Source organism: Cyprinodon variegatus, unplaced genomic scaffold, assembly GCF_000732505.1.
Source record: "Cyprinodon variegatus isolate N-32 unplaced genomic scaffold, C_variegatus-1.0 Scaffold4, whole genome shotgun sequence".
Lineage (NCBI taxonomy): Eukaryota > Metazoa > Chordata > Actinopteri > Cyprinodontiformes > Cyprinodontidae > Cyprinodon > Cyprinodon variegatus.
This window is the reverse complement of record NW_015150457.1, coordinates 238,041-254,408: the sequence shown is the minus strand read 5'-3', so window position 1 is coordinate 254,408 and position 16,368 is coordinate 238,041. Positions and strand designations below refer to the sequence as shown.

The window sequence follows — 16,368 nt, the reverse complement described above, 5'->3', positions numbered from 1 at the left end:
TGTTTTTATTTTTTCTTCCGTGGCCCTAATCCTCTTCCGTAGAGTACACACACACATTTAACTGGAAGTGATAAACAGAATCGATTCGTGCAGATCCTTGCTGGGTGGTGTGCATGAGAGCAAAGCCGAACAGGACCGCCATTTCCCGTCCTTAGAGGTCTTTTTTTGTGTGTCTTTCATAGAGCCTTGATAGCTGGGCAGCAGGGACAATATAGAAGGAAGAAGGAGGAGAGGAGGAGCGGCGACGGCGACGACTTGCGGAGCGGCGGAGGCAGGGAACCGGTGTGCTTCTTCGGGATGAGAGCAAGGCAGTGCCAACGAATTAACCTCAGTTTCTCTGCTTTATTAAATTCTAAATGAATTTGAACTGATTTAACCAAAATAGGCCTAACCGATATATGTTTTCTATATTTATTGCTGTCAGGTTCCGCTTCCCTTTATATTCCGCCCTCCCCTGGTCCGCTGCTGCCATAGCCTAGTTTTGATTTTTCTTTCCTCCGAGCGAGGTGGGGAAAAAGGCAAAGGAGGAGGTGGAGATTCCATTTCATTTTTTTAATCAGTTGTGGGGGACAAAAAAGAAAATCTAAGATCAGAAGACAAAGCCATTCGGGCTTGAGATTTTTTGGGGAGTCTTTTGTTTCGTTGAATAAAGCGAAGATGTCGGGACAGAGCATTACGGACAGGATAACGGCAGCCCAGCACAGTGTAACGGGATCCGCGGTGTCCAAAACAGTATGCAAGGCCACCACGCACGAAATAATGGGCCCAAAGAAGAAACATTTGGACTGTAAGTATTTCTGGACAGTCTGCTTATGGTTAGAAGTTGAGAGCTGCTCCTCAGTTAGAGTTATGGCGAAGCTAGGAGAAGGCCTCAAAGCCTCACTGGAGGCTACGTGCTAGCAAATGCTGCTCATGAAAGGGAGATTAAATTGTTTTCACAGGGACCACAGGCCTTGTTGACATACTTATGATGGGTATTTGAATAGTCTTGACGCTGTAGCAGGCTCTATCAACGCCTAATAAGTGTTTCTCTCTTATTTCATCACCTTAGTTAACAAATTAGCTTGTCATGCTATCTGGGTTTGTCTATAGTATTTAACCCTATAGCTCAAGCGTTGCATCTTTAAAGAACTGACTTAAATGTTTCTACGCTCTTAAAAATGTAAAAAATCAGATTTAAGTCATTTAAAGGCTTGCTGAATGGTAAAACATGAAATGCTAAAGCTCTGAAGCTGGAGTTAGCATGCGACTCAGTGATTTCAGCAGGGATATTATACCTTTTTTAGGCAACAGTATATGTACCGTTTTTTATACCAGGTTTTGTCAGAAAAATAACTTTGTGATATGAATATTGGGTTTGCAAATACAACAATTTAAATGTAAAATTTGTTTAAGTTGTACACATACTTCTGAAATCTATCTGTCTCTGCCTAGTTTGCATACTTTTGGCAAATCATATCTTTTAGCAAGTTTTTCCTTTTGAATTAGACAAAAAAATTTCCATTTATTTCAAAGCTTAATTAGAAATGATCAGAGATTCCTGAAGCAGTAAAAATGGCATTCTATTTGGAAAGTAAAAGGTTAGAATATCCAGATGGTTTACTGATTACTGTTTATCCAAGTTGTTTTTTCCTATGCGACTATACCTGACTTTCAACTTATTTAAGAATAAGCCCCATTTTAACACAATTTATTTCCATAGACGAAAACGCCCAAATTATCCTTGTATAGCTTTAAAAAAAGTTTGCTTGTCTTTTGGGGTTGGAACCACCCCATTGAATTTGGTCATATCAGGTGTAATATTGTCCCCATTGGACTGGAAACTTTAAATCCTTACTTTTGCGCTTAATAACAGGATTTCATTACAGGAAGAAGGAAAGCGGTGTCACTATCTATCTTTTCTTTAAAATCACATTCAATATACATACAATCATATTTATGTGTTATACAAATGACCATTTAATCTTAGCAGTTGGGCTTTGCCTAAGGTTGTTTGTGCAATCAAAGATGATTAATTTGGTCCCAACAGCCCATGTAGCTGCACTTTATTTTCTATGCATGGTCACTGTTTAAGTTTTTGTTTAAAACGTCTTGCTTTTTTATAGATATTGATAACATCTACAGAGCTGTAGGTATCAACAACCTTAAGCTGCACAGGAAAAGTTTATTTTGAACCATGTCTCCGTTAACGACTCTTTCATACTTTGTTCTTACATGTTTATAACTTGTGCCTTCATTAACATTATGTGTTTAAGTTAAAAGTGCTATTGGGGGGCTCTAGGCTAGTGTTTCCGATCTTTTTTGCGTTTGTGTACCCCTTCCGACATTTAATCTTACCATGGGTATCCCTCTCAGTCAGAAGTATCTATTGTCCAAAAGTGAAATGTACAATAACTGATTATAGAATAAAAACTCTTTTAATTAATCTTTTAATTTAGAGTATTTAAGTCTTAGGCATTCTAATCATTCCGTCTCAAGTAAAAATAAAAAAGTATGTTGTGTGGAAGTAAGGAATCGAAATAAATATGACAAAATCATATTATCAACCTGTATTTATAAAACGGGAGTTCCTCTGACAAACTCCATTATAATCAGATTTAAATTTGATGAATTGGGAACAAAATACTAAACAAAAATTTTAGTCAGATTGACTTAATTGGTTTTACTTTATTTTCATCAAGACACCTGAGCTGCTTTGATGAGCTCAGTAGCTTACTGTGAAATAACGCTGATACGAGGCTGTTGTCTTCTTCCAGCCTGTTCCTCTACCTTGTTGTGGTGAACTCAAAAATATAAGAAAAACTTACTTTGTTGTTGATAAAAGCTTGTTTAATTTTTCAATTGGGTCTTCACATAAAACAGACCCCAGCCCTATTTTATTTTACTACCTAAGAAATAAAAATATATTTCATGTAGTCCTTGCAACGCACTCGCGGACCTCTAGTGGTACACATACTCCCGGTCGGGAATCACTGCTCAAGGCCACCAGAGGACAAAGATTATAAAGTGTGTCAGCTGGAGGTGCCGTTGGTTTAAATGTATGTTATGACTGAACTGATTATAAAGCAGAATATTCTATCAAACAGTCTATTTAGTTATCTCTTGGCTCAATATTGTTTTAAATGCAAAGGACAACAAACTTGAGGATGGTCAAAATAAAAGGGAGATAGTTGGTGCAATGAAGCGTTGAACAGAAGATCTCTTCTATTGATTTTTCTAGTAAATTGTATAAACTTAAATATTACAATTGAAACCTGCCTGAACCGAATACATGAGGATCCATTAGTTTTCTTCACCAGGACAACAATGAGAATGTGAATTTGAATATATTGGGAGCCTGGTTTGGCTTGTAGATGTTTACTATAGTTTTGGTTGTGATGCATTTTCCTCACTTTCTATGTCCCATCATATTGTCACACTGGTTTATTAGTGTCACAGAATTAGCTTTTCCTTAAATAAACTTTCTTGATTGAATACATGGTGGAATAGGATAAAGAATTTTAAATATGAAGGTGGTTTTAAGCTACTAAAGATGCCATCCCAAACTGTAATGTGCCCTACTGACTCTACATCAAACCTGCCACCTTATACCTCTAATTGGATGAAATCCAGAATATCATATCCAAATAATTGCTACCTGAACAAATCAACCATCAAGTGTATTTCTGTACAATGTTAGAAGATTTAAAGAACTTCAAAGTATGGAATACAACCCGCATGAGTTGATGTAGAATAAGATGCAGAATTTAACCATCAAATATGTGGTTTGATTTTGTTTTGGTTGCCTCACATAAGACATTTTTCTTTAGGGTACGATCAGTGTTTACTTCTAATGATGTTTTAAGGCAATTTGCCTTTTAATACCTGTGGGTGGACTTTAAACGAGTAAAAATGAACTTTAGGAACTGTGGAGCAAAACATTGCATTGATTAGATCTTTTTAAAAAAATACATTTCAATTTACAGATCTTTTACCCATGGCTCAAGTAAATGCACTGAATTGTGGGTAACATGAAACCAGATGTGTTTTTTATTTTTTTATTGTGTAACTATCTAGATTTGTTAGAATTCTTTCTCATACAGATCATGAAAAGAAAACCTAGCAATGGTACCGGGGCTAAACTTAGGAAGTCAGTACTTTTAATCCTTTTCTCCATATCGATTCTTACTAGCAAATGCAGTGATGGTAATAAAGGTGGTTTTGTTGGAGGCCCAGTGCGATGGTTAAAGTTCAGTCACAATGAAGGCTGTGTGTTATGTCAGAATGCAGACTCATCACTGTGCTTTGTGGACTAAAACAGCTGAAAAGTGGTTCTTTGAGCTGATTATTATGGTTATTGTGTTGCTTATATTTGACTTTGTGTTAAATGTTGCAGGTGTTTGTGCTGTCGAAGTGACTCTTGTGTTGTGGGACGACTGAAAGTTGAAAGAATGACACTCTGGGTTATTCTAAGGCAGCCAACAGCCTGGTGTGACCGGGACTGTGCTTTGTTCTTTTCTTTTTATTTATGATGACGCAGTATGGATGCTGGTTTGTTGCTGTGGCAGCCCAGGTGAACTTAAGAAAAGTTTAAATCGTTCTTATCATGGAGTTTGTGATCTGGCAAAGGAAAAACAGTCCCACAATTGTGTGAATGAGGAAATGATTTTATCATACTGTTAATAGTCCCAAACAAAGCAGCGTTAATCATTATCAGTTGTTTTGAAACATTTTCCCCAGTTAATAGTTCAATTAAAAAAATTGACAAATGTAAAAATTAAGGTAAAGGAATCTTATGAAAATTTTGAGTTATGTTTTTGGTTATTATATTTCTAATGCACGTTGATAATTAGAAATATTGTTTTTGAATCTCAGACTTCAGTGCAAAAAACAGAAATGAAATAACATAACATGCACTAGTAGTTGGTTATGGGTTCTTGTGGTTATTTTTTATTTTTTTAGATATGTTGGGACTAGTGGAAAGTTTCCTTTTTGTACCATAAAAGATAATAAATTGATAAAGCAACCCGTTTTTAACTGGGTCTAGAAGTTTATAAAGTCAATATATCAATATAAAGTCATAATTTCTTATCATTTGACTTAAATATTAACTTGTCATATGCCACCAACCTGGTCAGAGTTCTCAAATGTGTAAAGACTTTGGTTAAAACTATTTTATTGACTGAAACAAAGGAAGGTTAGTTAGAAGCCAAATGGAGGGAAGAAAGAAAGACCAGGGTTTCCACGGATCATTAAAAATTATTAAGTCATTAAATAATTATTTTTTAAATTAATGTCTGAAATGCATTAAAATTCATTAAATGTGGTGCTTTATTTAGGATAAAAAAGTTTATAAAAACTATTAAACATTATATATATATTTGCAAATATATTGCGATATATTTGCACAGAACTGCTTCCGGTTGATCGTAAAGTCGTATGTTTGGAAAAGAAGCTCGCTGTGGAGAAAAGGCTAGAGAATGAGGAAAATGCTGATTTCAACAAAAGTGGCTGGAAATTGAGGAATTGCAGCCTAGCGACGGAAAACATGAAGAAGGAATTTGCCGTGTATATATGAGAGTCATGGGTATTTGTTGATGGCATTAAAATGATTTCTAAGAGCATTCAAAGAGCATTAAAAATCATTAAATTAGAGTTAATCATTCCTGTATAAACCCTGAAGAAAGAAAGAAAGAAGGGGGGGGGCTAAATAGAGCAACATTTAAGGCTTTGGTTGAGAATGTTCTGGACCAGAAATTCACAAACATTTGACTTTTATTTTTATATTATGACATTGTGCATACTGTGTAGTCCTTTCAGTTTAGTTGTATAATCAGTACTAGGAAGACGCTTTTCTGTTTTTTGTATTTTGTGTCACTGGTTGTCTTTCGTAATTAATTACTGGATTGGAAGACATGCAGCAAATGAATCTGGGCAGAATATTGAACAAGACACAGGAGCTTTAAAGACTGTAGTCTTAATCTATAGTGTTTCTTGTGTTGTTTGCCAGGAAGGTTTGTGACTGGTAGTCCTTGTTTATGGTGTATGCACCAAAAGCAATCACTGAAACTGTGTGGTTTACATTTCCTTTTTTTTTATTAATATAAAGAATATGCTTAGGTTAAATTATATAGTGATAGATGATGCATAAATGTATGCATTACATGAGTGACTGAGTTTTAGAGGGCTGTCTAACATGCTGTACACCATTATTTACTCATAAATAAGTGTGGGTATCTAGAGGCTTACGTATGTATACTAACAATGTCTTCACATATACAGAACTTTAACATGCAAAACGAATGTCCTGCGTCACTAAACCAAGGAGCTGGAAACAGGTGTTTCTGCACTGAATATGAGACAATATGGCTTGTTGCTTATTTCTGTCCAGTATATTTTTCTCAAAATAATAGCATTTTAAAACTAGTTTAAACTAAAACTTATATTGGAGGCGGTAGAGGCTGAACTCTGGTCAAAGTTTGGTTCAGGTTGAGGAGCTGCCTGATGAACAATCATTTAAACAGGCTATGAATCAGAGGCAAAGATGCATGATGTCAGTTTTGGCTCCTGATCAGCGATGATACCCTGACCTGTTCATGATTAGTGTTGCTGGGGGATAAGTTAATGTTATAAAAATGCCGTTGTATAATTCACTCTAGCTGAGTGTTATGACACCTTAATCACAAAATCCTACGTGTCTGTGCCTTCATGTTTTGGCATCATGGTGAGGAACATTTAGCCTATTTTCCCATCAAACTAAGGGCCGTTTGGACCAAAGTGAGGGCTTTTTTCATGGTTAAGTTTGTTCTTATTTTTAGGTCAAGTTTAGGACAAAAGTGTGAATTGAGTTTGCGTTTGGTATCCACTGGTGATTGTTTGGTTTAGTTATTTTTCAGGGTTAGGGCAAAGAAAGGTTGAACTTGACTGAAAATCAGTGGAATCAAGGAGAATGTTTGCATAACAATTTAGTGTTCTGCATGATGAATGCACTTTTTAACATACCGACTCCTTGACTTGATTGGACCTGTACAAAATATTCAGCCCTGTAATGGAGACACTCAGCGTGACAGTATCACACTTTGGTACTGTTGCATAAATTAATTTGAATGTTGTAAATTAAGTCATGTTGAAATAATTAATGTTAATGACTGTAGTTACTTTGTGGGCTGATTATACTGACCCTCCTTATCATCCTCCTCCTGGCTTCTCCATCATCCACCTCTTTGGGCATTTTCAGCCAGCAATGCTAACCGCTACTACTGCTGCTTCTCTAGAAGGTTATTCTGTCCTACTTCTAGTCCCCCGCCTTTGAAAAAGTCAAATATAGGACAGAAGGGGAGGCCCACATACTCAGTCAGTCTGATCAGCGCCGTGAATGGCAGGGTCATCTGAGCAGCTGTAGCCTGGCTGTTCAAACTATAACCATGAAAGCAAAGGGAAGTGGGCCAGAACATGAGTGGTTAACATCCTAATGCTGTGCACTCACTGGTGCCCTGCTAAGAGACACAGCGTCACCAACAGCCATTATAATTAGCATTAGCGGCTTCAGATGCTGCGCTACATGATTGCACTGATATAAGATCTTTAAAATTAATTCAATAATAAGTTGCTTAAATGTTTTGTATTAAGGATAAAAGTAGCATCATTACGGACCCTGATCAAAGGCTGTAAGTTTATGCTCACTTGTGTGTTACACATTTCCAATGACTGTCACGTTATAGAAGATTTTTAGTTTGCTTTATGGCTCCCTCCAGGTTTGCATTCCTGGAAACGGATTAGAAACTATCTTAAATCTATAAGATAACAAATGAAACCATTAGCAGATAGGCGTTATTTTTCTGAATATGGAAAGTATTCTCTAAAACAGATAGTTGGCCTTAGATGGTATAAAATAAGTTGTTAGATTATATCATTTTAAGTCCCTGTGGAACAGCAGGCACTGTGCTAATGCCTCAGATGTATTTGTTTTTTAAACAGGAGCTGTTATTATCAAAGCTCAGTAAAAGCCCAGATGGTTTTATTTTGCATTCTCTAGTTTGTTTATATTTGGCCAAAATTCTGCAGTGCCGGTTCACAAATGTGAATCATAAATTAAAGAGTGAACCAAACAAATCACTTATGTTTTAAAAGGATTTTAAAGGCTTAAAAATGACACTATAATTCAAAATCCTGGCCATTGTCAAAAAATACTGTCATTAAATTCTTAAAATCTATTAATTTACCCCTTATTGTAAACATCCTTTTTTATAATCATTAGTATTGCAGCACAGCAACATTATCTGTTTTATTAAACAGCTGCTGAATTACAAACCTTACATGGCTCAAGACCTAAAAGGTCAGCACTTTTTGCTTTTATCCTATAAACTCAAAAACTTTTTGTAATTTGGAACCAATGTTGTTTTAATTGTAGTCACAGAAAACACAGCATTCAGTCAAGTGAGTATAAATCTAAACTGGGTGTATGCATGTCATTGCAGATTAGATAGAATATCAGGCACCAACCCCTTGAATCCACCCTTTCCTTCAGTCAAAAAAAGGGTGGAGCCACTATCTGTACCACCAACATTTTCAAGTCCGATGTGAAGGCTGCACACGGATCATCCACAATATCACTACAAACATTCCTTTTCAACCATTTAATAGGGGTTTGTAAAAAGAATATTGTTCCTGCAGCACATTAAATACCAGACAATGCTAAATTTATTAAAATGAATACAGTAAAGAATGGTTTATAATGTTTCTACTGTTAGATGACCTTAAAGAGCACATGTAATGTAAACACAATCAGACAGCTTAGATATTGTGCTTTATTGACTAAAATAGATTATATTTTTGTATAACACTAATTACATTCCTTATAAATTTAAAAAGTAAATTTCTGAATGGGAAAATGCGTTTGTCTGTAGTTGGAAATCTAATGATACAAAACAATGTATGTAAGGAATAGGAAGTAAGAAAGGCTTGTATAAAAAAAACTAAATGGGTTAAATCATCTTTGAGTAGATTTGCTTCTCTGTATGCCTTATGAATTTTCAAAATAAAGGCTGCACAATTTTAGGAACGCTTGTGAGAATTTAGTTGAATATTGCAATAAGGACCTGTTAAAAAAATAAATAAAAATTACCCAATTATTCTGACCTCTTTTAGCATTTGGTTCTTGCAAACATAGATAACGAGTAGTTTATGTGGGAATTGAGAGGAAAGAAAAAAATAAACCGTTTTTTCTTAATTACCTGCATGCTTTCATTGGAAATAGTTGCAGCTGCTCTTCAAATTTGGGCAATTTTTGACTTGTATCAATTTAGGCTTCTTGATGCACATTTTTGATTATGTTGGTAATTTATCAACCTATGGGATGTTATTTTGATTAATCATGATCAGTCAGATGAATTATTTCAACCCTAATTTAAACCCTCCCGAATAGTTTTCATCAGCAATAAACAGCGGGTATCACTAAATGTATTTACTGGCCAAGAGTCCAAATGCATTAAGGTACTGATTTAATTATCTAATATATAAAAATTTCCAAGCAGCGTAATGTGATAATTATATTGCATAAAAGCATTCTGTGGCATTGTACGGCCGGGTTGGCACACTATGGAAGGCCATCAAATGCATTTAGTTCACATTTTCTCACAAAGATTTAAGAAACCTTCTGATAATGATGTAAACTGACCTTAAGTATTCTTTTTGTTTAGAGTTTTATGTTTAATTTCTGCTTACTATAACTTAACTCTATGCAGAAAATGGTGAGAATACATTCTGTGCATGTTCAATACTGAATGGAGTTTAGAACCACTGTGTGATGCATATTAAACAAGGAGAGATTCATGGAATCAGACAGCAGTCTTAGTTTAATGTGCTTTTAATCTTTTGACATGTGAATTTTCTTCTTCAGATCTGATCCACTGCACCAACGAGATGAACGTGAACATTCCCCAACTGGCTGACTCTTTATTCGAGAGGACCACCAACACCAGCTGGGTGGTTGTGTTTAAGTCGCTGATCACCACACACCACCTCATGGTGTACGGCAATGAGGTGAAATGATTTAGCAGCTCTTGCTCTCATCATCATATAATATGGAGGATTTTGTCTTCAACTTCTTTTCTCCACTTACAGCGTTTTATCCAGTACTTGGCATCAAGGAATACACTTTTCAACCTTAGCAACTTTTTGGACAAGAGCGGGCTACAAGGTAACGATGCAACTGAAGTACTTTTTAAAAATATTTAAGTAAAAGGACCAGAAGAATAGAATAAAAGCTAATGATTGTTTTCTCCCTGCTGTGTGATGTCGCAGGTTATGACATGTCCACATTCATCAGGAGGTATAGTCGGTACCTAAACGAGAAAGCAGTGTCCTACAGACAGGTTGCCTTTGACTTCACAAAAGTTAAACGAGGGTAAGATTAAACTGGTTTCCTCTCTGATCAATGCAGGATCATTGCAAACCATGACCTGTAGCGATAAGCAATCACCAAATGAGTCGTATAATGAATAATAATCGCTTGAAGATTTGAAATGAGCTGGAATATTTCTATTTGCACGCCCAGTTTGTTTTCTCTCTCTCACTTCCAAAGAGACGAGATTACAAAAGGTTTCACTTTGATGCAATGATTCAAATTCCCCCTGCATTTATTTCCATTGCATAAATGCCATACCTCAGAATTTAGCATGATAGTCCAATGACTGAGTAGCAAGCCAGAGAAAGGCTAGTTGGGATTTTTTTGGGGGGGACACTTAACCTGATATGGTGATATGTCACATATTTTATGATGCAAACTAAATGTGGCAATAAAATAAATGTGCATCTACAACTAAAACATAATCATAACTCTTCAGTATCTACAACCTACAGCATGAGGCTGTCTGTCTTTCCAACAGTGTGTGATGAAGTGTTTTTAATTCAACAAAAAAAAAGGAAATGGGAAAAGGTCAGTGCAAAATGGCCCACACTCCGAGACTGCGTGATCTGACTAGTCACTGGAGAGATGTTGCCCTTTGCAACACATTTCTCAATGCTGGCGTTTTTGGTGATATCACACATCTGAAAGTATCCCAGAATACGATATGCCTGGGAAAACATGCGTCATATAAGTTGAGACATCAGCTTTTATTTAAATGAAGGGCTTTTCTTGTCAGTTTGAACATTTTGTTTATCGAGTAACTTTTTTTGAGCGTTTACTGAGACTTCATTATCTATTTTATCTATAGTTTTGGTTCTGTCTTGTTTTAACTTCCATTGTGTTTTTTATGGCGTTGTCCTCGTGTCACTTGATAATGGTCTCCAAACTGTTGGCCAGTAAGATATATCATCATGGCAGGTCTAGTTAAACAGACTCTTTCTCTATAGATGTTGAAACAAACTGGTTTCTTTTTTATTTAACAAAATATTTTTAATTTGTAAACTGAGGTTTTTCATTTGTTTTTATTCTGTTATGTCAAAAGATTTAATTTTGTTTGACAAACAATAAATTCCAGGTATTTTGACAGTAATATTAGATCTATCAAACTAATTAGAACATAAGTTGTCATTGTAAACTCCTAAAACAAAGGAAAGTGCTTTAGATCAATATCAGTATTTTACAAAAGGTGAATCAGGAATGGGCTACATCACACGTACATGCAAATTTTGTCCTTTGGCTACCTCTACTGCCAGTTCAGAGGCTGAGAGAGGAAATGGAGGAGAACAACTTCTCAGTTCTCTCCTCTGAGAGGAAAATGAATAACCAATGGGCTGTGTTCGCACTGGAGACAGTTGAGCAATGCTCAAAACTCTGTATTGGAGCTTTGCTTTACGTTGCAAAAAAGGCTATAGCCAGACTGTTAGCCCAATGTTATACCAGCAACTCTTAAGTAAACTGGAAACGGCAACATTAACTCAGCGATATTGATATGAATAATATGAAAGTCACAGGAAAAACTGCCAAGAAAGAAGACGGCAAAATCCTGAACAAACCTCTAAACATTTTTATGCCAAGTCCATGAAACTCCTTTAATATAACATTTTAGAAACTAGTTTTAATCTGTTTCAGCTACAAGCTGAACAGATGAAATGCTCATTTAAACCAGAGGATTATCTCTCCTACTCATTTCTTGCCTCCATCAGTGTTTTTGTAACCACCTCCCTTTATTTCTTTCGAGGTTAACTTTCATATGTTCAAGAAGACATAAGCCTTAAGGATTACATCCATAAATTGTTATAATAGTAATGGTAGTAGTTATAATGTATGGTGAGCAGACCTCTGATGTGTTACATTAATAGTGGTATCATGTCTCCACACAGTGTCGACGGTGTGATGAGGACCATGAATACAGAGAAGCTGCTCAAAACTATACCCATTATTCAGAACCAGATGGACGCCCTCCTCGATTTTAATGTGAGTTTGAACTGTAGCCTATGTTAATCTGGCAGTTTGTTTGGTTAAAAGCTGCTGAAGTTTCCAGGTCATATATGTTGTTTTTTAATACACCAACATTGCACATGGTTTGTATCTCAATAAATCACAGTGCAGCGTCTTTAATATAAATAGTCCTGTCCGAATGCCTTTCCTTAGGTCAATGCCAACGAGCTGACTAATGGAGTCATCAATGCAGCCTTCATGCTCCTCTTTAAAGACTCCATCAGGCTCTTTGCTGCTTATAACGAAGGCATTATCAACCTGCTCGGTGAGACCTTTAAAACCACTTTTTCTTTGACTCCATAAAGAATTTCCTCTGCTGCTTTATAATGCATGCCCTTCTTACAAAACAGAAAAGTACTTTGACATGAAGAAGACTCAGTGTAAAGAAGGCTTGGACATTTACAAAAAGTTCCTGACTCGCATGACCCGGATATCAGAATTCCTCAAAGTAGCTGAGGTAGATTAGACTTCATTTCACTCATAGAATCGCATTAAAAAAGCCCTACTCTTCATAAATATATACTTTTCTCTTAACAGCAGGTGGGAATTGACCGAGGTGACATCCCAGACCTTTCACAGGTAAGCTATAGCTTGTCAAATCAGAGTGCTAATCCCCCCCCCCCCCCCAAAAAAAAAAAAGCCATGCCTGGCTTTGCTTTTCTCATTTTGTTTTGTGCTGACAGAGCAGAGATTCACGCTAAGAGGGTATTCAATTGAGACACATGGATTTAGAGATGCACCGATCAGATACGCAGTTTTTGTCAAACCTTTTGCACCAGTAACCATTTTGGTGCACTCTAACGTTCTAAAAACTGTACTACAAAAAAATAATCAACTAAGATTCAAATTGTGTATTTCTATTCCTGCTGTGAATGATGATGCGTTGGTCATATCTGAGCCAATGTTTTCATCAGTAAATATGAACATATTTGATGTATGAAGCATTTTTTTATGGCAATAACAAGATAGGGACAAAATAACAATTCAATTCAGTTTCTTTATATAGCACCAATTCACAACACACGTCATCTCAAGGCGCTTTACAGTTCACCAGATCATACAGTCAAATTCATTCAAAGTTTTCTATCTAAGGAAAACCAGTTGATTGCATCGACTCATTGACTCGAATGCAATTCTTCACACTAGGCATGCTTGTAGCGACAGTGGAGAGGAAAATCTCCCTTTTAACAGGAAGAATGGCTCTCTGACTAAAACATGGTGAGATGTGCGTAGGTTTTTGTTGAGATAAAAATTTTAATAGGTGGTTTTTTTGAAAATAAAAATTGGTTGTATTTCTGTCTATTATGCATGTCACCAGTCAACAATAAGCTTTGGGCTGCATCATTTTCTTTTTTGGCCTCCTGAAAGCAGCCACTGCATATTAAAACCATAAGGTTTGTGTTGGGAAACCACTAAAGAACCTATAGGTAGGATTTAATTCTCATTCATTCAAAATACATTTTGTATGACACCAAAAGCATTGCAGCGACACGCAGCAAACTACTAAGGTTCGATTAACAAACCTTTGTGGGGAAGGTAAGACCCCAATAACTTAATGGGCAAGGTTTGCTTGGTTCTCTGTATTGGTTGCTCTAACATTAGCTCATTGATTTGTGTGTGTTGCATTTGAAAACACAGGAATTTATGGCTGGACAGCAAGTATAAAGTTCAGCAAAGTTTGCCTCCTTGTTTATGGCCTCTCAGCTTATTATGCTGTGTTTACCAGATCAGGTTATATGTACTCCATTGTTATAGGTAGTCTAGTAGCTTTAAGCTAAAAGCCATATAGCTAAAAGATATATGGTGACCAGATGTTTTGATTTCTGGGAACTGTCCCAGTTCTAGACCACTTATTCACAACACAAGCTGTCCCTGGTTTTAGTTTTTTTATGATTTCTTGCAGACCATTTTTATGATCACATGTAGGCGTCACAGAAACATTTCCATCTCCAATAGATGTCTGTCCCGTGATATGTTGAATGTGGATTTATTCATATTTGTTAGGCTGATCCTTACTGAGATCAATGCAGCAGAATTTTGATTTAACTGGTGAGTTGTGAGGTATATTTTCAAAATTAGCTATGACTGGTTTTTGATATTAATTGTGATTTGTGAACCATTATGCCAGTACCTCATTAAGGAGTCGATAAACGGAAAGCTGATTGTACCTCTATTCTCTCTAACAGAGAATAGAGGTATTATCATCCACATCAATGGCATTTCTTCTGTTGTATTGGCTCATAGCTCCAAGTTCAAAAAAATTCAGAAAGTTATCTTATAATACCTTATAATAACCTACTGTATATTTTGTCTAACTGATCTGTTTAAACACATAATTCGATGTAAATATATTCACATGTGTGCTCATATGTTTAAAGATATAATGAATATATTTAATTGTTTTGGGTTCACATGTTAACACATTATTGTACCTTGTATACCAATATAGAATACACACAAATTGTATACTTCCTTAAATCAGACTAAAATTTTGTTGAATAACTTTCACATTTGAGATGACTTGATTTTGGCTAAGCCTCATCTTCATCAAAAAGATTAAGACTTTTACTAAAACTGCACTGGCTACCAAAAACTAGACTGATTTGAGCAGAGATTACATAGTAGCCATAGAACTAGTCTGAATAATGTTTGAAATTAAAAACCAAAGGATGATGGGATTACCATTATACCAGGCTGTAGGATCATACATAGAGAATGGTTAACGCAGATCATTTTCCAGTAGGGTCAACTTAGTAAATATGATTGCTTTTAATAATGATTTAATAGCTTCAGACATTACACAAAATGACCTTTACTGACAACCATGATCTCATTTTTCATTTTGCTTGACCTCATAGCATTAAGATGGAATCCACAAGCAGACACTTCACCTTTGACCTAAGTTAACTGTACAATGTTGATAAAAGACATTTTAATATTGTTGCGAGGAACATTTATTGACCATATCCTTCTTTGTTACCAAGATTCAAACTGTCTGAATATTTTATTGGCATGCGACTTATAAATTCATCCCTATTTGAAATTATAGTAAATATTATCAATAATGCTGATACTATTATAATTGAGCACGGCGATTATTGCTATGATGATAAATTGTGCAGCCATTTGTTGGAACTTGTGGTGTTAAAAACTCCAGACTCTGTTTCTGACTTCCTTTTTAGCGTAAGCCGACACTTGTGCAAACAAGAGGGCTCATGGACGCTAGCCAAAGCAAAGAATTTACATCAGTAACCTAAAAAATATTTTCATAATAAAACACAGGATGTCTAAGAGGCTGGATATAGCATAACGGCAATAAAAACAGTGTGTCTACAGTAGGATGTAAATCATTATCATAGCTCTGACATTTCCAAATAGCTGCCAATATTTCCAAACATAACTTTTTTCCCCCCAATTTATAGGCACTTAAAGTTAGTTGTTAAAAAATTCCTTGTTCCTTTGAAATTACTTCTTCCGCTTCACTTTTAAACGCCTTTTCTGAAACTGACCTGAGAGGACTTTAATACAGAACCTTGTATCATATATTTTTGACCGGACTTTTAGGTTAACCTCGATTAAAATTAAAAACCATTACGTTTCTGTCACCAGTCAATTTCTCGGTGCATCTCTGATTTTGCATGTTTTTTCTTTTCGGACGCATGATGCTAAAGAGGGTATTTTTCCTCTTGTTGCTTCTGATTCTCCTTCGGCTCTTCTAACCCGTGTCTGCTTCAGTAAATAAAGGTGTTAAATCCACAATGTAGAAGAAATCAGCTCATGAACGCTGCACATTTGACAGTTTTATTTCCAATTTGAAGTAACATTAAGTAAAACTGCACTTGCATTTTCATAAATATTTTACCCAAAGAATTTGAGTTGAAATGCATTTCCCTCTGACTGTCACCACCTTTATATTCTGTATTTTCCCCCCTTATCTTTCCACTTTAGTTCACGGTTTGTGTAAGTACTGTTCTTTCACTCTT

General features: G+C 35.8%; 1 protein-coding gene across 8 annotated transcripts in view; it reads left to right on the top strand.

The window, feature by feature from the left end:
* The first annotated feature begins 97 nt into the window (after positions 1 to 97).
* Positions 98 to 16,368, top strand: part of picalm (phosphatidylinositol binding clathrin assembly protein) — a 32,699-nt gene continuing 16,428 nt past the window's right edge. For 2 of the 8 annotated variants that reach the window (XM_015372656.1, XM_015372666.1), the window contains exons 1-9: positions 99 to 787; positions 9,878 to 10,020; positions 10,102 to 10,177; positions 10,282 to 10,384; positions 12,268 to 12,361; positions 12,539 to 12,650; positions 12,736 to 12,842; positions 12,923 to 12,964; positions 16,334 to 16,345. In XM_015372656.1, coding sequence (XP_015228142.1) covers positions 658 to 787; positions 9,878 to 10,020; positions 10,102 to 10,177; positions 10,282 to 10,384; positions 12,268 to 12,361; positions 12,539 to 12,650; positions 12,736 to 12,842; positions 12,923 to 12,964; positions 16,334 to 16,345 — 819 coding nt within the window. In that variant the 5' untranslated portion in view covers positions 99 to 657. Of the gene's footprint in view, positions 788 to 9,877; positions 10,021 to 10,101; positions 10,178 to 10,281; positions 10,385 to 12,267; positions 12,362 to 12,538; positions 12,651 to 12,735; positions 12,843 to 12,922; positions 12,965 to 16,333; positions 16,346 to 16,368 lie in introns of all 8 variants that reach the window. The other 6 variants (XM_015372637.1, XM_015372675.1, XM_015372685.1 and 3 more) reach the window with 6 other exon arrangements.